This window comes from Leiobunum rupestre, chromosome 10 (assembly GCF_980474605.1).
Source record: "Leiobunum rupestre chromosome 10, qqLeiRupe1.1.hap1, whole genome shotgun sequence".
In the NCBI taxonomy this organism is placed as follows: domain Eukaryota; kingdom Metazoa; phylum Arthropoda; class Arachnida; order Opiliones; family Sclerosomatidae; genus Leiobunum; species Leiobunum rupestre.
In genome coordinates, this window is record NC_143393.1 from 7,436,353 (window position 1) to 7,458,831 (window position 22,479).

The window sequence follows — 22,479 nt, forward strand, 5'->3', positions numbered from 1 at the left end:
CTAACGATTTTTCCAAAAAGGAAGACATTTTAGCAATAGGTGTTTCTATAAAATACGGGAGGTCACGTGTAAATGTTTTTTCTACGTCACTAGCCAGAGTTATTGAAGATAGAGAGCACGCGCTGAAGTCGATAAAGATTTTGAAATTTGAAGTCCACGTGCGAAACGCGCGTGCCAATAAAGTTCTAAAAAGCTTAAGCTCGGGACGCGAAGAAAAACATTTTATACTTTTAATTTTTGATCGTTTTATTTTATGGAAACAATTATTGATCAATTGATGTACCTTTTTTCGCTATGTAGTTTTTGGTGCAATACTGCAATACACCTTTTGAAAAACTTATATGATTTTGACTTCGTGTAAAAAAGTGTTGTTTTGAAATTTGATAATAAACTTTTTCATAATTTGGTTAAGATCAAAGTGTAGTAACTTGTCGATCTGTACAACACATACTTGCTTTACCGAATAGTGGTTTCGAAGATTCTAGCGTGTAAAATGAGTATTTGAAATGTCATCGTTTATAATGGATAATACGTCTTGTTTGTTATTGTTATGTTTTTGAGTTTGAATCTTTTTAAATCATCTCTTAAGGGAGACTCTAGTACAGAAAATACACGATTCGGATCCCGAGGGTTGTTTCCGAACTAAATAAACGCCACTTTCATATTCAATACTGTTTGTTTAATATGAAAGCAAGCAGATTGAGCATTTAAAATTTTGTTATCAAAATTGTAATGTTTACCTGCATAGTAGCCACGACCCATCTTCTGGCTCGGTGGAAAATGTCTTCATCGCCCCAGTCTGGGTGTTGAGCTTGAATACGTTCTGCTAGGACATTGTGCCACCTGAACAGCAGAATCCCGAAAGACAGTAAAGCCGGATTTTGATTGCTTCGAGGGTCACCGAGCACTATGAGAAAACGAAAGTTTGAAAATTGTTCCCAACTGCGCGAGGACACGTCATTATAATTAAAGAGTAAATTCTTACGAAACATTCTTTCGGGACTGAGCATTCCCAGGTATTTGGCGGGTGGTGAGTTGATGAGGGGAACCCTTTCCCTGTTTCTGGGCGGGAATCTGCCCTCGAACTCGGATTTGAATGTCCCGTTTTGGTAACTTCGCATACTGCTCATCCATACTTCACTCGTACTGTAGACGAAACTACCGTCTATCCAACTTGTCATCAGGTTCATCTTGAAGAACACGAAATAGAAAGTTGTAGACGAATATTAGACAAATGTTGTTTATTCTTCCCGGGGTCCTGCCGAGGGGCTGACCACTCTTAGAAAGTCTGTACACCGGATTACGCTTAGATTACCACTGCCTAAGGCAGGGACTTCAAAGATTACGCGTAATCCCATTAGTACAGTCAAAGGTACGGCTCTGTACACCGATTACGCGGAGTGATCAGCCCCACGGGTCCTGCATAAACCATAGTATCGAGTCGGTGTTAAAACATTAGAAATACGGTAGTTGACGTTATTCGTATATCTTTTGTCAAATATCTATACTGTTTTTCGCCTAAGTGTGAATTATTGTGATACTTAGTAGATTTCATCACGTTGAGGAAAAATTAAACCCTATAACTTTCTTAGAACCTTTCGTAACTATGAGAAGCGAATACACTTTACCCACAACCTTTTCATTACCCAAACTATACACAAACTCTTCCCCTCTCGCGACTCTTAAATCATCCGTGAAATCGAGTTTCTCGAATGTAAAAACTAAATAAATAACACCATCCCGAAAAATTACCCTTAAGAATCATCGTATTTTCTCCGTCTATAAATATCTCTTGTGAAAAACTGAGTATACGCAGTTACTTAAATCAAAGACGATAGCAAAATAAAAATAAATACAGCCCGCGGGGTAGCAATTTCCTTTCAAATATTTTCGCGGTTGTCACTCGTTCTCATTAATAACGCCTTTCACTTCTGGCGATACCCAAATTAATCTGAATTTGCATCTTTGGGGCTTCCGCTAGAACAACTTTTCCGAAGGATAAATGGTGAATTCACCCTCTTAAGACTTAAGCTATTCATCAACTCGAGAATTATAGAAAGAACTTTATCCACGGGGTCTCACTCTTGGAAGACGAATTATACGTTTAAAACTGGTCTTGTGGGAAGGGAAGGAGTGGACAGATGTTGCTTACCTGTTCCCGGGGACTGTTGGGCGATTGTCCGGTGGTGGGATCGTATATGGCTCTGTGGAATGGCATGAACTTGTTGCCCTTGCAGTTCTTGTCGTACATCTCGTCGCATTTCTCGATTTCTATTTGGTGGAACTCGATGGGACAGCCCGTTTCGCTGGCCATCAGTATCTCCGACGAGACCATCTGACCTGGTTTTTGGATCGAGTAAAATTCATTGTTTAGCTCTTTGCGATAGGTGCGTGTTTAATTAGTGTCCATCAGGATTATGGTAGAAAGGTATTAACGATGTGCCTAATCCTCTATCTTAAGAGGATGATTAGTTATTGGAATTGTCATTAAGATTCGTTAATTAACGTATTAATTTCGAATTGAATCGCTCCAAATTGTCACTGCTATTCGGGGTGCGTTAATTTGGTTCTCGTTCGTGATTAATATTCCGTGACGTATGTCTAACTTCAAAGATAAACTCTTAATTTATTAACTCTACCCTTTTTATTTAGACCCAAAAAAAAATTATAAAAACAATAGTCTTCTTTCCAGTCAGATCCGCGTGATCCCACGCAACGAGCTTCGCTATTGTTGTCGGGTACTCTCTCACGAGGAATCCTAACCCCCTTTTGGGGAAAAAGAAGAGGTAACTCGGGGGGGGGGGGGGCGAAAGACAAGGTAGAATTCCATCCGGAAGAATACCTCAATTAACATTTTTCGAATTAACCAATATAGGCCAAAGCACCACGTAACGGTCCCACTTCCTCACCAGCCAGCTCGCAACTGACCCCAGAAGAGAACCAAGACTCTTCAAAGTCTACTTAGCGGGTAAAGACTGCTCCCCAATACCCGCGACTGAACTATTGGCCAGACCTAACCTTTGACGTACGCTCTTTCAAAATAAAATATACAAACTTTCGGTTTTTCTATTTAAAAGGTTCGGGTACAGAAGTCACGTGCGCCGCCAGAAAGAGAGAGAGACTGACTTTTATTGAATATTTTCCTTTTTGTTTGACCCATTTGGGATTGAACCCTGTCGAGATATCTTTCGCTATTTGGCAACTCAAGGTTGTGGCTTCTTCTCGCGTATCTTTGCACAAGCGATACAGTCGAGAGCGGCGACCAGGATCGCGAGAGATAGGAATGCATTTCGGAATAAAAATAATCCCGCGTGTTTTTCTGAGTCGGCTGGCGCTGCTGGTAGAACCAGTTTTTTTTCGAGGAACCCTTCTTCCGGGTTTAAGCGCGCGACGAATCTAGTAAGTCTCCAGGAAGTTTCGTGGCAAAGATGAGATAGCCTTTCGAGCGAATCCGTATTTCGACGGAGGGTTGCGGAGATGTCAAGAGGGTCAAACGAAGCTTACCGAAGAAGGCGAACAGCGCCGTGAGGTTCCTGGAAGATGGTTTCCCGTCTTCGCCCTTGAGCAAGGCCTGACTTAGAGCTCTGGGGCTGGGACGGTCAGAGCCGGCCATCATGTAGACTCCATCGGAGTACGACGGAGGCGTTTTCCTCGTTAATTGGCTGTCTGTAATTAAAACGGAATCATTAATACAACTCTTTCTTTACTCGCTTTGCTGGGAAATTAAGTTCGTTTCTCTCGGGCTTTGGGCGTTTTTCACGAGATGCATTCACTTTTTGCGAATTCTTGTCAATGAAAGTGACGCGTTGAATGGTACCGGTTTCGGAAGTACGTTTCGATGTTTTTGTACTCTCGATTGATTGTAGAACTTGTAACGGTTAATACAGGTCGCGCGTATGGTTTGCTTGGGGTTGGAAAAAGTAAACATCCTAAAATAAGATTTTGGCTTTCCCTCAATTTTGAAATATTAGTCGTTTTGTTTTTACACTCTAATTTATGCGAAGGGCTTTGGAATTTATATTTTTCCACCTAAGAATAGATAGATTAGGGCTTTTTATACCTGGGTTTTTCCCAAAACAATTCATCACTATGGCATTTTAATTTATTCTATCCCGAGGCGGATGGTTAGTGGCTTTTATATATTCCATTCTGAGTAAAATGTACGATCGCATTTTTTATCTTTAAAGTAAAAAGCTAATATAGAAATGCCACCTGCCAAGCGTCTAGTCACCTTGAGCTTTTTCTTTATTTTTGAAACTCGATCTAATTAAAACGATTAACCCGTCACGTCGACTCCTCCATAAAAATGAGTGGAGCCTTGGAGGCGGAAAACACTTCTACGCTGGAGGGGAAAGGCGGTCGCGGGATGAGCCACTTCGGACTGTCATCGCCTTTTGGGTCGATTTGTTGTCGAATGGCGCCATCTTTGAACGAGATAATTGACGACCAGTTTCTAAACTGGTGGTAGAAAGATGTCACCATAGTCTTATGAACCAAACCTAAAGCGAAGTAAAACTCGCCTCACATAGTAACCTTTGTTTTAGGCGGTGGCGTAGCCCGGGGGGTACAGGCAGTAATGGCTACTGAAATTCGTGGTCGTGTGAACCAAAATGTGAATTTTTGGGTATCGCCTTTTCCTTTCCAAGTTCAAACGGGGAAAACCCCCTCTAGCCTGTTAATACCAGTTCTATAATTAATTAAAATTAACGGCTTTCGAAAAATATGTAAATCCTTTTATATCAATAAATCACCTCGGTATCCAATTTGGGATTTTTTTAAGTGGTAATTCGTTAGGTGTACTATAAAAACTGTAATTAATATTTATAACGAGGTATGTGACATTCGTTATCTTCGAAAAATGCAGCCCATTAAATAATTAGTCAGTCACAAAAATTCCGCTTACATTCCACCTGGTTAACCTTGGATTTTACAAATGTCGACTTCGTATTCCTTCCGTTATGTTCCTAATATATATTTTTAACCTTAGTGATATATCAACTCATTAAAAATCGTTTGCTTCTTAAATCCTTGGCCCCGTAACAAGAATACCCCGTGTCGTAAAGTATGAATTATCCCGTTCAAGTATAAGTAACATAACAGCGTAAGTATGTCACTGAACGAATTATTTTATTGGCAGTCTGTTACTAAGGCATTGCGAAGTCGGAAGTTTCCGAACAGAACATTCGTCACTTCCTACTTCCTTCATTAACAAAATTACTGTAAGATTATTAAGGCTTAAGTGATTTGGTAAGATTATTCTGATAAATACAATTGAAAAAACCGTTTAGATTTCAAATTTGAAAATATCTAGCTATACAGAATGAAGCGAATATCAATTTTATCTTCAGATTGAACAGTTTATCAAATATTTTCAAAGAAAGTTTAATTTTTTCAGTTTTGAATAGGCCTAAGCTCAACTGTCCCATAACAAAACCTATTATGCGCCATTTTATTTAAATTCGATATAATAAAGTTTTTGTTTTGATTAACATTACATCTTATGGTAATGTAAGTGGTACTTATTGAAATATCTCATCGACGAATTTTGCAGTCACATTTATACTTGAATTTACTACTTACTCGAAATTTTCAAAATTTGGCGTTTACTAGCCTACTAGGTTTTACTCAAACAATTCCAAAGACTTGTAAAAAATCGTAGAAAGTTTTCAGTCCTTATACAGGTTATGATTTATATGTTTATTGGCGAAACAGACGAAGAATAGGAAGTGTCATACTTACACGTTTATGTAACTTATGTATAAAACGTGACAAACAGTAGCTTATATAGTCTAACTCTAATTGGTTATAGGTTCCACGCTACTTGGATGAAGGTCTCTCAAAAACGAGGTGTTAAGTATATTCCTGTCAAGGGCTTGTTTCGCAGTGTTACCGGACAACCGAGTTTTTGTAGTTTAGTTCTGTGCAAAGACGAGTAATGACGTCGCCAAGAGAGCCCATCTGATAATGACGTTGCCCGCATTCTTTTTTAAACGAGAATTCCCGAAGAATTATGACCATTATAAGCGTTGGAAAAATCGACGTAAATTATAGAGAAGGTTGAATGTTATAAATCACGGAGTCAGTTATTTGTCCTACATAAAGCGTCACCCCTTTCGCCAAGGTACTCGTCTCTACTGAGATACCAAACAGTGTGGAATAACGATTTCTATTTGATTTATCCGTTTGACTTTGAAGAAAGATTTCGCCGTGTGATTATATTAAAGGTTGATTTTGATTTAAGGTATTAGTGTAAGCGCTTACGATTGTTTTTCGTCTGTAGAGTTAGGTTTATGTTATTGTTCTTCTTTGACTTTTTTTCTAAAAACCCTGGCATTTCTTAATCTCTAAAATAATTAATTTCAACAAGTTTAAATTTAATTTATACGTATACCCTTTAATTTTGAAAACAATTGAAGCCATAATCAAGGATATAAGATATTATTGTTCCGTAATTTACGGTGTGTATTTTTTAATTTGGTTAAATTCAATTAGTTAGAGACATAAAAACAAAATAATAACAGTGGCATTCAAAGTCGTTAGCAGATTTGGATATTAGTCTAGCTGATTGTTATAGATTATATTTTTACATTTTTAAAATTTGAATGTTACATTTTGTTCACGCGTACCAAATTATGATGGGATTTTAATAGTTTAATAAAATATTCCGTTTGAACTTACCGACAGAGCCCCACGAGGGGTGGGCTAGGTTGTTGTACCATCCGTCAAACCTTTGAATTTCATTGAGTGTAAACATACGACTAGGTCTTTTACTCGTTCTACCTGGAAAAAATAAAAAATAAACCTTTTTAGTAAAATCCTAAATATACAATTTTATTGCTTAATAGTATATTTTGGTAAAAACCTATTTCGAAAAATGAAGTTTTTCTTAAAAGTCAATTTCCCAACGTGTTTTTGAAGCCAAATTATCTGGTCTTTGGATGTTGAAAGAAATTCAGAAATTGCTCATGAGATTAGTTAAATGAACCATATCTGATTCGTTATAGCAAGAATGCAATCATCTGAGCAGAGAATATCTGGGTACTTCGCTCGTTCGGTGATTGCCGTAAGAAAAACCACGCCTCTCCACCTTTCCTCGTGCAAAAATCCACCCCTTTTGGTCGGTAAGGGGGGAAAACACTCCGTTACAATCCCAGACTCTCTCTCGCTATAGAAGAATATCTCCCGGGAAACATGGAAACAGAGGCTAAAGCTACGGACACTTATTCTCTGTTAATCGAAATGCATTCTTGGTTATAAAGTCACTCGCTTGAAGGTCTTGTTTCGCTAAGACGATTCAAATTGTTTGTTTACTCGTATTATAGTATAATTATATATTTTCGGAGAAGATACGTTTGTGACCCTTAACCTACGCTATTTGCCTTTAATTATATAATTACAATTAATAAATAATCGTTCTTATTAACCGTATAGCACGGGTTGCGTTTGTAGGGTTCTATGACACCTTTAACCAAATCCGAAACGACGGTTAATGACATTCAAAGGTAATAAATCTGACTCGTAATCCTTCGCGGTTTTTTGGGACTCCCCAAATATAAAATAAACAACGTTGACAGCGTGCTTAAAGGCGGCTAATACTGTTGAGTCCCTTGGACCGAAGTGTCATTAAACCCTGTCAAACAGGGGAAAAATAAAACAACGGAAGAAAAGCTTCACGCTAGCATCAGTCCCAGTTATAAAGAGGCGGGATTTTTAATCAGCTAATATTTAACGTATGTATGTCATCCTAAATAAATATTTTTTCCAGTATGACATATTCGGAAATGATTGGGCTTAGGGCTTATAGAATATTCTTCATTTATAGGATTCTATTTTTGATTTAAGTCACTGTTACCTTCAACCACTACAACTAGATTAGAGTTAGGTCAAATGTTTTGTCTGCCACTAATATGAAGTAAGAGCTTGAATGGGTTTGTAAGAAAATTAGTATTTTCATAAAAAATATTTTCATACTTAAAAATTGAATTTAAAGTAACTCAACAACCGTTATTGTTAATAACATCCGCTTCTATATTAATCAATCGTTTTTTTAAATGATTTTACAACTAAGGACAGAAAACGGCTAGCTTTTTTATGTAAATTAACATTTGTGAGATATTTTTTATCTGCGGGTGTTGTAATTTTAAAATTGCACCTTTAAAAACCAGATCAGATAATGAAGTCACTCGGATTAAAGTTGTATCAGCTAACATTGATTTCGAGTATACTTGAGGCTACTTTTCAAAAATGTTCCTCATAAAAAAAATAGATATTTTTGGTAGAAATCTTATATAATCTTTGATTTTACGATAATTGTTTCTGTTCAATATTTTTATGTAACAACTTCGTTTCGAATATAAATTTTCCTAACATCGTCAATTCAAGGTCTAACACGTACAAATCGTTAATGGGAAATCAAATTTTTTAGGCAAAAATTTTTAATTTTAACGACATCTCATTTGAAATCGATTAAAATTCCGTACAACGTCGTTGTTTCTCGAACTGAAATCGTGATTTAATTATTCCGGTAAAAACTCCCAAATGATCCGAGGAAACATTGACATTATTGTTTTATCATTTAACGGGAGTAGAAGGCTATCCCGCTTACCTTGAAATTAAGTTGGCCCATTTTGCATAAAACCAATATATGAGCTATAAAAAGTTGGTCATTCCTCGCAAAAATTTAATTAGCTTCCTTTATATAATTTGAATAGTTTTAGTCAAGTTGTTAAAGCACTGAACGAAATGAAATCGCCCCGGGAGCCAAAAAACGTAACGGCTACTGGTACGTATCTATTCGACCTTGAGTTATCCTCGACAATACAAGTACGTCCCCATTTGAATATCGTAATACAGCCATAGAAACAGGCCGCATTAGCTCCCTGGTATCATTAGCGAGATTAATATAATTTGAAAAATCTCCCTCGGCTTCCGTTACTTCCGTATAAATCGTACGTACTTTTGCTTTACCATTCTTCATAGTTGTTTTTTTCTGAAATTCTAAAGATACGTAGTTGCCGTGGTAGCTGGCCCGGGGCAGTGGGTCATTCGCTGCTCCCTACACATATCTATCTCTTCACGACAGTCAAATTGAAAAAAAGCCAAAGAAAATCTTTATTTCTTTTTTGCTTTCACCTTTCATTTCGAATTTCAAATTCCACAAAAAAGCGGAAGACACGAGCCTCGTTTTGTTATTCGTGGATAATGTCAATTCTACTTTCCCGTATCGTGACTAAGGCCTCGACTATTACAACGTTTGTCTTTTCAGTTATTTATCGAGATACGGTGTTGAGGCAAATACCGCCATCTTTGAAGATAATTAAATACGTCGTTAAAAGTCGACGTATGGTTTAATAAGATTGATGAAAGGGTGTTGAACTATTTTACATTATGGAATTGTTATTGTACGCTGTAGGTATAAAATTACGGTTAAATGGAATCCATACCTCTACTTGGAATGCTTAGCGCGGCAGATTTTCGTCTCGATGTGGCTGACGGTTTTTTTGACGTCACTATGTTAACTTAATAAACAGTTACGTAAGAGGGGAACGCGCGCAGAGGGGATTTTTTCTCTCGTAGGCGGGTCCAAAGCCGTCAGAGTGATCTTACAATACGCGATATGCCAGGATAAGCATTCCAAGTAGAGGTATGGATTCCTGCTGTTAAATGTCGGTGGCGAGCACCAACCGAGATTTCTTACCGATTTTAAGCGTACCAAAGCGAAGACTTTATATATAATTATCCATAATGACAAGGAATTGAACTCGCTGGTAGTGAGATCAATTCAATATTCAACCCATTGTGAAACTACGGGTTGATTTAACTTTTGTTTACTTAAATAAATAGCAATATTCAACCCATAGTGAAACTACGGGTTGATTTAACTTTTGTTTACTTAAATAAATAGCAATATTCAACCCATGGTGAAACTACGGGTTGATTTAACTTTTGTTTACTTAAAAAACTGCAATATTCAACAAAATGTCCTATACAATATTTTAACATTTTTGAAGTAAAGTAGTACTTTGATTTATTTGAAAACTAAATTAACTCCGCTAAAGCGAATCAACAAATTCAATGGAGTTGTCTTCTTTACGTTAGATAAACTTTGTAGGTCGGTCGATATAATTAAATGTTTGTTTATGCAAAGTTTGTTTAGGGGGAAATCGTAAATTCCGAGTGACTAAATATCGCTGCCTAAACACAATAGCGTCTTAAGAAATAACCCATTAACGTGTTGAAGCTTCGAGTCGTGGTTGCTACGCTCGAGTCACTTGGAAACGACCATATCTAAAAACGGCTTAAATAGCGACGATAAATGTCATATTTTATTAATTGTAATATATCGTGTCCCAAATAACTCCGTGTTGGGATCGTAACCAATGCAACATGCAAATTTTCAGTGACCGTTTGTGGTTCACATTTTCACGGAACCGTAAAAGCTCGTAAAATACGGATTATCCGTGTTTTATTTTGCTATCGTGTGTTTGCGATAAACCAATTTATATAATCTTGGTAAACTCTGTATTAGTCGCGCGAAGTAGAAGCTTCGGTTCCGTTTTTTCTTCTGGGTGCAAAGGCCTGATCCGATTTCCAACGCTGTACGCTCGTAAAACGCGTGTTCCCTTCCATTCCGTGCTTTTATCAGGATACCCAAATCTTTATTTTTAAATCTTCGTTGCGAGTAAGAACAACTTTCGGATGAACCGTTAAAATGACCTCGTTAAAACCCTAGAAGAATGACGCGGTGTATTCCAATCAAACCCGAACTGTGGGTGAAAAGCGTTGATGTTCTCCTCTCGCGGCCTAACCGACCGTTTAGTAGACAATCGAATAGCTTTCAGCTGTATCTAATTGACGAGTTTTCAAAAGCATTGGTGTAATTTAAATTCTTCACTTTGGCAAATTCTTTGTCCGTAAGCCTTTGGTGTTTATCCATCCGTAACGAGACGCGTTTCTCCCAAACCGAATCTTCCCATTTTCCGACTTCCTCGTTCGCTTTCGTTTTCGATTGTAGAAAAATGTCTTTTGGAATTTATACGATATTTTTGTTTTGTATCGCGGACAAGAATTATAGCTTCTGCTTTCCCCCTTTTATTTCATTGGTCTCGCCCCCCGATAATCTTGTTTTTGTCGTCGAAATGTCTTCGTCCGTATGAGTCTTTCACGGCGTACTAAACGTGTCATGTCAAATGTTGGTGCAGCGGCTTCATCTTGTTCTGTACCGCGTCGTTTGACTCGTTTCGGCTAGCAGAACCAAATACCAAGCTATTAGCCGCTACTGACTTTCGTATTTCAATTTAAAAACGTGTATTTGTTTAATTTATTAATAACGAAATAGTGTTAATTGAGGCAGAAAAAATTATAAATCCGAATGGCATTAGATGAAATTACTTCTTTCTTATTATAACACTGTAATATTTCAGTTGGTTAGAAAGTTACCGACCTTAAGTTGCTTTCTAACGATTTTTACACTGCATTTCGTCAAATTTCATTTATCAGAACAGTGTTGCAAATGTCCGAAATACATTTACATGGATTTCATAGCCATGAATTTGTTGCTTCTATGAATTAATAAACTGTCATAAAATATTTACACTTAATTTAGCTTTAGTTAGTTAGGATCGGTTTAGTTAGGTTTGGTTATATTACGGTATATTTAGTCAGGTTAAATTAGGATAGGTTTAGGTTAGGTCAGATTAAATTAGGATAGGTTTAGGTTAGGTTAGATTAAATTAGGATAGGTTTAGGTTAGGTCAGGTTAAATTAGGATAGGTTTAGGTTAGGTCAGGTTAAATTAGGATAGGTTTAGGTTAAGTCAGGTTAAATTAGGATAGGTTTAGGTTAGGTCAGGTTAAATTAGGATAGGTTTAGGTTAGGTCAGGTTAAATTAGGATAGGTTTAGGTTAGGTCAGGTTAAATTAAGATAGGTTTAGGTTAGGTCAGATTAAATTAGGATAAGTTATATTAATTTAGGTTAGGTTAAATTAGGAAAAGTTATATTAAGTTAGTTAGGTTTCAATATAATGACACTCTTCTAATATTCGCAAAATATAATGGTATATTTTTGAATATTTGCAACACCATTCAGACCTTATCCCTGTTATACATACTATATCTATGTTTCTTTGACTAGAGCTACTGGTTTCGTCTTATACAATGAAATGTTTAAAATCAGTAAAAACTCGGATGAACAAATAAATCTTCCTTATAGTGTTTTCTACAATTTTTCCAAGTATAAGTGTTAATTTATCAGGGCTTGCGCGTACTCAAGCCTTTGTACTCTTGTAACTTTGCTCAGAGGACCTTCCACGCTTTGTTTTTAATTCAGATTGCACCAGAGCGAACTGGGAACGCTCTGAACGCGGTAAAAGGAATTTGCTATTATAGATTATATTATTCATAAGCTTTGAGTACGTGACTCGAGTGAGTCTGAAACTGTATCGCGCAGCTGGAAAGGTTTTGCATACACGACTAATGACACTTCATGTGAGTTCCCATCCAGCGGTGTCGCTATGAATATTCGAACGCCAGAAGAGACACGTTGCATATTTTTGCATGACACTATTAGGAATTTTCTCTGTTTTGAAGCGAATCTACCCCTCCGAAGCAATTTAACAAAAAACTAGTAACTATTACGAAATTTCTTAATACCAGAGAAAAAAGCGTTGCCTTTAAAATTATCAACTTAAATCATCCTTAATGATAGCCGTACAGTGATTTTAAATTTTGCTGAATTAGGCAGTTATTTTTTAGATTATTCAACAGTGTACGAGGGCTGCTGCTCCATCCGAAAAAAAATAACACAAAAACCAGAATCCAATTAATTTTTCTCTGAACAACGGTTTTTTTGCCGTTGGAATAGACCCGTCTCTTGACCGTTCTGGGAGTTTTTCTCTCAACGACCTTCATAATTATCCAAGTGTGAAGTTTTGACTTCCACCCCTTTCCAACGATATCGCGCGAAGGGTTAGTTTTATAAGAACTGCGTGTGGATATTGCTTTCAATGGAAGACAACGTTCGAGTGCCAGAGCCGTGGTAACGCGTTTTTCGTTGGAAAATTAGTTTTGGTTTTTGCCATACGCCACCGTATATCTATATATATATATATATATATATTTTCAAGTGACTATGCATTAAAAGTTCAATTTAGTCCTTGTATAAATGAATTTAACGCTTGAAAATACCGCTTGAATAGCCCGATTTGATTAGTTTCCAGTTTTAATTAAAATATTTTTTTAAATTTTGGTTTTAATCGAATAATTCGTATGGTAATTTTTATGAAATTTATAATAATGATAATAATATTAAACGATATATTTAATATTTTTACACTTTTAAACTTTTAAACCACTTAAGGCGGTGGGTACAATATGTGTAATATTCCAACACTTTTACACTTTTAAAGCACTTAAGGCGGTGGGTACGATATATGTAATATTTTTACACTTTTAAACCACTTAAAGCGGTGGGTATGATATATGTAATATTCCAACACTTTCAAACTCTTAAAACACTTAAGGCGGTGGGTACGATATGTGTAATATTCCAACACTTTCACACTTTTAAACTACTTAAAGTTGATTAGTCAAAGAGAGGATGATCTAATATTAAAATATTTAAGGTCCTTGGTAATATAATTAAGTACTTTAAAAGAAGAAACTCATTTAACATTTACTCTATACATGGAAAATAGTTTTATGGGTGTAAATTCAAACATGAAGGTGTAGTACTGCATCTAGAACTATAAAAGGCCATAGTACCCTTAAATAATCCTGATTTAATCTAGTATCAGTGCAAAATATTTTCCATAAGTATTTATATATTTTATCGTTTCCATTTACATAGTCTGTTTATAATGTTGTTGAAATTCCCCGTCCGTGTGAGGCTTATTTATTACACGTAATAGCTCACCTTTCAAAAGTAACGCGTGAAATGCATTTACCGGAGCTTAATAAACATTTAATCTTTCATCTAAAAAAGTGAGAAATGGGTGCAATTTTTTCCCAAAATTTCCGATTCAACAATATATATTTCTCGAGAAACACAATCTCACCCCTTAAACCGGGCGAAATTGACTTAAAATAACGCAATTTTATACATTCGACTTTTATAACATTTTGCCCAAATATTTTGTACCATATTTTTCATTCATATACGAAAAGTGGTCGAAAAAAATGCGCAGTTCAGCCATTTGAATCTTATCAGTTTGAATAAAACGTGATGCGAGAAAAAAAAGGCGCTAGAACCACACCTTCGACGGGAATCATAATTGCAACGAGAAAAATATTGTAGATGCTTGCTCGCTTTTGAAGGGGAAGAAATACCAAAATATAATAATAATCAAAATATGTTTTTAACCCTAACCTATTATCAAAATACGTGTTCGGCGTATACCCGAATTATTATTCCACTTTATAATACTCTTATTCACTGCATTTTGAGGTTTGAAAAAATTTAGGGACTTATCCAAAATTGGACCTCACACCGCGGCCGAGTCGGTTTTACGAACCAAATGAAAGTTTTTTAATCCCAAAATTTTAAAACCTATAATTCTTTGTACTACAAGTTCAATGCGAACTTCTTTTTACGGAAATTTGGACTGTTGTTGGACATTTTCAACCGCTCGAGTAGTCATTCTAATTACGTAATAAATAACGTAAAGATTGAATATCTATTTAATACCTCTAGTTTTATCCAAATTTGCATAACTCGATTATGCTAAAGTTTAATCCGAAAAGGGTCAATTTCTAAATAAGGCAAGATTTGCCAGAAATTTCATTTCTTGAGCACATTCATATTGTGCTTATTTTCTAATATTTTTTCCAGAATCGTGTTAAATACGATAGAAATAATAGATCCGATTCAAACGGACGGTAAGATATAGCGGCATTTTTGAAGTGTTAAGTTTATAAAAAGGGGTTCATTCATGATCGAAAATTATAGGCTGCATTGTGCCTGAAACAGAGGCTGTTTAGAGTTTTCTGTATGCTAAAAAGCCAATCTCAACTTGAATCTGTAGAAAGCTCAAGAAATATGAACTTATTTAGGGGTGGTTGACACGAAATTGGTAAGAAAGCAATGCTTATTTGTTATTAATTTCTACCCGGGAAAGACCATTCAACTGCTATCTCTTAGTTGCATAATAGATTCAAAATTTGCTCGAAATTTGCAATGACAAAGAAATTTATTGATGATTTGTTTTCACTGTCCGAATCGCTTTGGCGAATTTTTGCATTTACACATTAAGTTTGCTTTGCCATTTTTCCGCAACAAACATGTTTCACGTTCCCGCATTAAGCAACACGAGTTCCAGTGTTTACCCTATTTAATTCCCAAGAAGGGATTGCGTTGTGGTCTTGTTCGTTGGCGTCAGCTGAAGATGACTCTTTCCCCGGTGCTTATTACTCGCGAATTTAACCATTCGGCGTAGCTTCGTAGCCACTGTCAATTTAGACTTTGCCTTATTATTACAGCGGGGTCGTTCAGCGCGCGGCACCCGCCATGTTGGAATGTAATTGGCGAATGTGGGTCAATATTGTCATTAGTCGTTGCTTCTTCTCGCTTATTTTATAGCGCCGCGGCACAAAGAAAGTCCGAATATCCGTCGATCTGTTTTACGGAGACTGGATATTTGTTTTCTAACTGCCGGAAATAAGGCTACTGGCCACCCTTTCGGGAAGAAGAAAATGCCCCACAAAGAGGATAAGTATTATCACGCGTACAGCAATATGGAATTTATTTCTTTGTTTGCTACTTTTTTCCTCGTGGAATATATTGTTCATTCGAAGGGTTTCTCAGCGTGTTTCCGACGTACGAAATTCGGCTTATTGAATATAATTGTTGCTGAGAAAATATACGTACACTTCAACGTCAAGTTGTTTTGGCGTATTCAAATTTGTCGCGTATTTGAATATATTAGTACCCTATTTCGACGGGTACAAGATTTCAATGATTTCATTTCAATATCTAATCTCATTTAGTTCGCACAATTTTTGGGGTGAAGTTTTAGTTGTGATTACCTCGATTTTGTCAGATAAAAAATTGACGTCTTAGTCTAAATGGTTAGTGAAAACTATTGCCTACACTATAGTGCTGCACTTTCAGATAGTGTAGCGCTAAAATAACTAAACACTGCAAACTATTGGTCAGTAACAATAGAACTGCACATTTTGGGCTTGTGCCACTTGAAAAAAGTGGGAAACCGACACTGATTCGTTTCAAATCCGCTATTTAGCCATTTAAAAAAGTGCTTTGCATTGTTAACCAATTTAAATAATAAATATTGGCTATTACATAACCACTAAATTTAAATAAATAAATAAGCTTTCAATCTGAAGATAATTCCGTTACTGGCGGTATTGTTAAAAGAAAATAGACCAACGATCAAGTTAAGACTATGATAAAATTACATCATTCCCGAAAAATTAACTATTGTTGTTAGTAGTGCTCGGAATTCGATTAATTTTTATGCATGAATAAAATAAGCTCGGCGATATTTAAATAATATTTATTTAAATAACCAAAAGTTGAATAACAATTGTAAAATGTTTAAATAATCTAAAGTGAATAAGCCTATTATTTAAATAAAACAAACAATTATTTAAATAAATGCCACTTTTATTCAAATAAATCCTTGGTTGCGTAAAAAACATAATTAAATAAGTTAAAATGATATTCTTTTTACCAACGTTTTTTTAAATAAATCGGAAAATTTGTTGATAATGAATAAACAATTCCGAGCACTAGTTGTTTGATAACACAAATATAGTTTCCACAATGATTGTAAAGTTTAACGCTCAATTTAATCTCGAAATTTTCTTGCCCTGATTAAGATTTAAGTTGAAACTGGTTGAATTTCAAACTTACGAGAATATAAGTTTAATGAACGCGTCAACAAAAACAAGACGAACTACGAACAAACCGATCTAAAGCTAAATAAATCACTGCTTGTATCGGTTCAACTGATCACACGAGCAGCCCGGGTGGCCGAATTCTCGAAAGGCTTCACTGCGAGATAGATGGAGAACGAAATAAAAAAGCTTCTATTATAAAGTGGGGAAAAAATCACAATTAAGATGAAAAAACTCCGATAGTAAAAATTCACGAGACCAATTCATTAATGCGAAGTTTTTTGATGCATTAGGCGCGGATTTTCGTGGTTGCGAATCCTAGCTTTCTTTACGGCGTCTTTTTATCGAAATAAGCATTCCGTTCCATTGTTTCGCCTTGGACTCGAGACTGTGGCACGGAAAAACGTGATTAATGAAGTCAGATACGCTGTCCGGTCTAACTCGAATTGCGACGACTGTGTCCCCCATCTGACTGCCTTCACGCTGATACGGCTTTCCCCTTTTATTACGAATTATATTACATACACGGAGGGGTTTATCATCGCGTACGAGCGCCTTTGAGCCGCGTTGTTATTAAACGGAGGTAGAAGATCTACGGTATCGATAACTATTACGGATCGTGACGCGAAAAGGGTGCTTTGATATTTAACTGGTGGTTATAATTCTTCCGCGGATTTGGTTCGTTGTCGTCTGCACCCGTAGGTCTTTGTTTCGGAAAAAATGACCCTAGTTCCACGCAGCTTCTAGGGCAGATATCAGTAGCGTAACGCTCTTAATATGTTTCGTAAGGTTTCTAGTTAAACACGTACGCGGTAATTGAAAATTGAATTTAAATTTAAGAGGAAATTGCCTAGACATATTTGCAATTTTGAAAGAAACGAAATACTTTATACAACGTTAAAATACATTTCACGCAGATTTATCTTGAAATTTAATTATTCGGTTTAAAATTGGTTAATTTTCTCAATCTCTGTTCCTAAGTTTACTTGGAATTTAATTTTTCCCTTAAAAATTGGTTAATTTTCTCAATCTCTGTTCCTAAGTTTACTTGGAATTTAATTTTTACCTTAAAAATTGGTTAATTTTCTCAGTCTCTGTTCCTAAGTTTACTTGGAATTTAATTTTTCCCTTAAAAATTGGTTAATTTTCTCAGTCTCTGTTCCTAAGTTTACTTGGAATTTAATTTTTCCCTTAAAAATTGGTTAATTTTCTCAATCTCTGTTCCTAAGTTTACTTGGAATTTAATTTTTACCTTAAAAATTGGTTAATTTTCTCAATCTCTGTTCCTAAGTTTACTTGGAATTTAATTTTTACCTTAAAAATTGGTTAATTTTCTCAGTCTCTGTTCCTAAGTTTACTTGGAATTTAATTTTTACCTTAAAAATTGGTTAATTTTCTCAATCTCTGTTCCTAAGTTTACTTGGAATTTAATTTTTACCTTAAAAATTGGTTAATTTTCTCAATCTCTGTTCCTAAGTTTACTTGGAATTTAATTTTTACCTTAAAAATTGGTTAATTTTCTCAATCTCTGTTCCTAAGTTTACTTGGAATTTAATTTTTACCTTAAAAATTGGTTAATTTTCTCAGTCTCTGTTCCTAAGTTTACTTGGAATTTAATTTTTACCTTAAAAATTGGTTAATTTTCTCAATCTCTGTTCCTAAGTTTACTTGGAATTTAATTTTTACCTTAAAAATTGGTTAATTTTCTCAGTCTCTGTTCCTAAGTTTACTTGGAATTTAATTATTCTGTTAAAAATTGGTTAATTTTCTCAATCTCTGTTCCTAAGTTTACTTGGAATTTAATTTTTACCTTAAAAATTGGTTAATTTTCTCAGTCTCTGTTCCTAAGTTTACTTGGAATTTAATTATTCTGTTAAAAATTGGTTAATTTTCTCAATCTCTGTTCCTAAGTTTACTTGGAATTTAATTTTTACCTTAAAAATTGGTTAATTTTCTCAGTCTCTGTTCCTAAGTTTACTTGGAATTTAATTATTCTGTTAAAAATTGGTTAATTTTCTCAATCTCTGTTCCTAAGTTTACTTGGAATTTAATTTTTACCTTAAAAATTGGTTAATTTTCTCAGTCTCTGTTCCTAAGTTTACTTGGAATTTAATTATTCTGTTAAAAATTGGTTAATTTTCTCAATCTCTGTTCCTAAGTTTACTTGGAATTTAATTTTTACCTTAAAAATTGGTTAATTTTCTCAGTCTCTGTTCCTAAGTTTACTTGGAATTTAATTATTCTGTTAAAAATTGGTTAATTTTCTCAATCTCTGTTCCTAAGTTTACTTGGAATTTAATTTTTACCTTAAAAATTGGTTAATTTTCTCAGTCTCTGTTCCTAAGTTTACTTGGAATTTAATTATTCTGTTAAAAATTGGTTAATTTTCTCAATCTCTGTTCCTAAGTTTACTTGGAATTTAATTTTTACCTTAAAAATTGGTTAATTTTCTCAGTCTCTGTTCCTAAGTTTACTTGGAATTTAATTTTTACCTTAAAAATTGGTTAATTTTCTCAATCTCTGTTCCTAAGTTTACTTGGAATTTAATTTTTACCTTAAAAATTGGTTAATTTTCTCAGTCTCTGTTCCTAAGTTTACTTGGAATTTAATTATTCTGTTAAAAATTGGTTAATTTTCTCAATCTCTGTTCCTAAGTTTACTTGGAATTTAATTTTTACCTTAAAAATTGGTTAATTTTCTCAATCTCTGTTCCTAAGTTTACTTGGAATTTAATTTTTACCTTAAAAATTGGTTAATTTTCTCAGTCTCTGTTCCTAAGTTTACTTGGAATTTAATTATTCTGTTAAAAATTGGTTAATTTTCTCAATCTCTGTTCCTAAGTTTACTTGGAATTTAATTTTTACCTTAAAAATTGGTTAATTTTCTCAATCTCTGTTCCTAAGTTTACTTGGAATTTAATTTTTACCTTAAAAATTGGTTAATTTTCTCAGTCTCTGTTCCTAAGTTTACTTGGAATTTAATTATTCTGTTAAAAATTGGTTAATTTTCTCAATCTCTGTTCCTAAGTTTACTTGGAATTTAATTTTCCCTTAAAAATTGGTTAATTTTCTCAATCTCTGTTCCTAAGTTTACTTGGAATTTAATTTTCCCTTAAAAATTGGTTAATTTTCTCAGTCTCTGTTCCTAAGTTTACTTGGAATTTAATTATTCTGTTAAAAATTGGTTAATTTTCTCAATCTCTGTTCCTAAGTTTACTTGGAATTTAATTTTTACCTTAAAAATTGGTTAATTTTCTCAGTCTCTGTTCCTAAGTTTACTTGGAATTTAATTATTCTGTTAAAAATTGGTTAATTTTCTCAATCTCTGTTCCTAAGTTTACTTGGAATTTAATTTTTACCTTAAAAATTGGTTAATTTTCTCAGTCTCTGTTCCTAAGTTTACTTGGAATTTAATTATTCTGTTAAAAATTGGTTAATTTTCTCAATCTCTGTTCCTAAGTTTACTTGGAATTTAATTTTTACCTTAAAAATTGGTTAATTTTCTCAGTCTCTGTTCCTAAGTTTACTTGGAATTTAATTATTCTGTTAAAAATTGGTTAATTTTCTCAATCTCTGTTCCTAAGTTTACTTGGAATTTAATTTTTACCTTAAAAATTGGTTAATTTTCTCAGTCTCTGTTCCTAAGTTTACTTGGAATTTAATTATTCTGTTAAAAATTGGTTAATTTTCTCAATCTCTGTTCCTAAGTTTACTTGGAATTTAATTTTTACCTTAAAAATTGGTTAATTTTCTCAGTCTCTGTTCCTAAGTTTACTTGGAATTTAATTTTTACCTTAAAAATTGGTTAATTTTCTCAATCTCTGTTCCTAAGTTTACTTGGAATTTAATTTTTACCTTAAAAATTGGTTAATTTTCTCAGTCTCTGTTCCTAAGTTTACTTGGAATTTAATTATTCTGTTAAAAATTGGTTAATTTTCTCAATCTCTGTTCCTAAGTTTACTTGGAATTTAATTTTTACCTTAAAAATTGGTTAATTTTCTCAATCTCTGTTCCTAAGTTTACTTGGAATTTAATTTTTACCTTAAAAATTGGTTAATTTTCTCAGTCTCTGTTCCTAAGTTTACTTGGAATTTAATTATTCTGTTAAAAATTGGTTCATTTTCTCAATCTCTGTTCCTAAGTTTACTTGGAATTTAATTTTTACCTTAAAAATTGGTTAATTTTCTCAATCTCTGTTCCTAAGTTTACTTGGAATTTAATTTTTACCTTAAAAATTGGTTAATTTTCTCAGTCTCTGTTCCTAAGTTTACTTGGAATTTAATTATTCTGTTAAAAATTGGTTAATTTTCTCAATCTCTGTTCCTAAGTTTACTTGGAATTTAATTTTCCCTTAAAAATTGGTTAATTTTCTCAGTCTCTGTTCCTAAGTTTACTTGGAATTTAATTTTTCCCTTAAAAATTGGTTAATTTTCTCAATCTCTTTTCCTAAGTTTACTTAGAATTTAATTTTTCTACCAGAACTAATTTCTACTTATAATTATATAATACCGTGTACGGTAGTCATTCTTACACGAAATGAACGAAATCCAGCGTTTTATAATATTGACTTTTGTTCGCGTAGAGAACTTATAGTCAATCCAGGGTGTGTCTAGGTTAAAGAGGCCGTTAGTTATACCGAAGTAAGCTTTCGTTGCCCCTTCCATCGGCATTTAATAATATTTCACAACTAGCTTCTATACATTCTTGGAAGGTTAAAGTTATTTGCGCGTTCCCGTAAATCGAATTGATCTAATTATGAAAGTTGACGTTTGAAGTGATTGACGTCTCGATCGGCAGCCGTCCTCCCCCCCCCCCCCTCCCGTATTGGTGCCAATGATTTCGCGTTTAGCCATAAATAATGGTCTTTATTACTTATCGCTTTTATTGATTTAATCTCGATTGGCTGCAATGGCCAATGTTTTTTACTCGTGTTTGATTTGTTACTTTTCTTTCTCCCTACGCTCAAAAAAATCACCTTGTTCTGTCAGTGTTAGTACAATCAGATTCAAATGTGGGTTTTCCGCGATTAACTTAAGTTATAAATGCTAAAATGTATATTTGAAGAAAAGGGTTTTATAAAATGGTGGTAGAACATTCATTTTGTTATTTTAACACTGCTCACACTATTATCAAACAAATTATTCTATAGTGTCCAAAAATATTTACATAATTTCAAATTGAATATTTTCGAAATTTGTTACGATACTTTTGATCCTCCACAATTGAACCAGAGAGGGTAAAGTCGCTTCGCTACTGAGAGGCGTCTCTTCCTATTCCCGCAATGTTAAAATTTCGTTACCAGTTTTTGACGCACGCGCGAATAGAAGAAATTACAAATGAAGTTCAGGATCCCACTACCAGGGTGCTACAGGGTGTCGTTAGTTAAATTTTTTTTAGAAGATTTTTGTTACATCCGCAATATGGCACCGATTATTTTCTTATTTCTGATACTAAAAAATTTAAATAAAATGTGAAATGGTTGTTTCATGTGAATTTATGACGCAAGTAAGTACAACTAAATATTTTTAAATATTATATTTGAATATTGAAGTGTCAATTCTTTTTAACAGCCTAAAATAATGGGAAACATAAATAGCCAAGGCCTAACAACAATAACAATAGAAATTAA

At 34.4% G+C, this 22,479-nt stretch overlaps 1 protein-coding gene across 1 annotated transcript in view; it reads right to left on the minus strand.

Annotated features, from left to right (window-relative positions):
• The window catches only part of Duox (dual oxidase), a 68,516-nt gene that overhangs the window by 25,490 nt on the left and 20,547 nt on the right, over positions 1-22,479 (minus strand). The window contains exons 2-6 of the mRNA XM_090159782.1: positions 6,679-6,780; positions 3,505-3,666; positions 2,153-2,340; positions 986-1,190; positions 741-907 (exon numbers count right to left, since the gene is read on the minus strand). Coding sequence (XP_090015908.1) covers positions 741-907; positions 986-1,190; positions 2,153-2,340; positions 3,505-3,666; positions 6,679-6,780 — 824 coding nt within the window. The remainder of the gene's footprint in view (positions 1-740; positions 908-985; positions 1,191-2,152; positions 2,341-3,504; positions 3,667-6,678; positions 6,781-22,479) is intronic.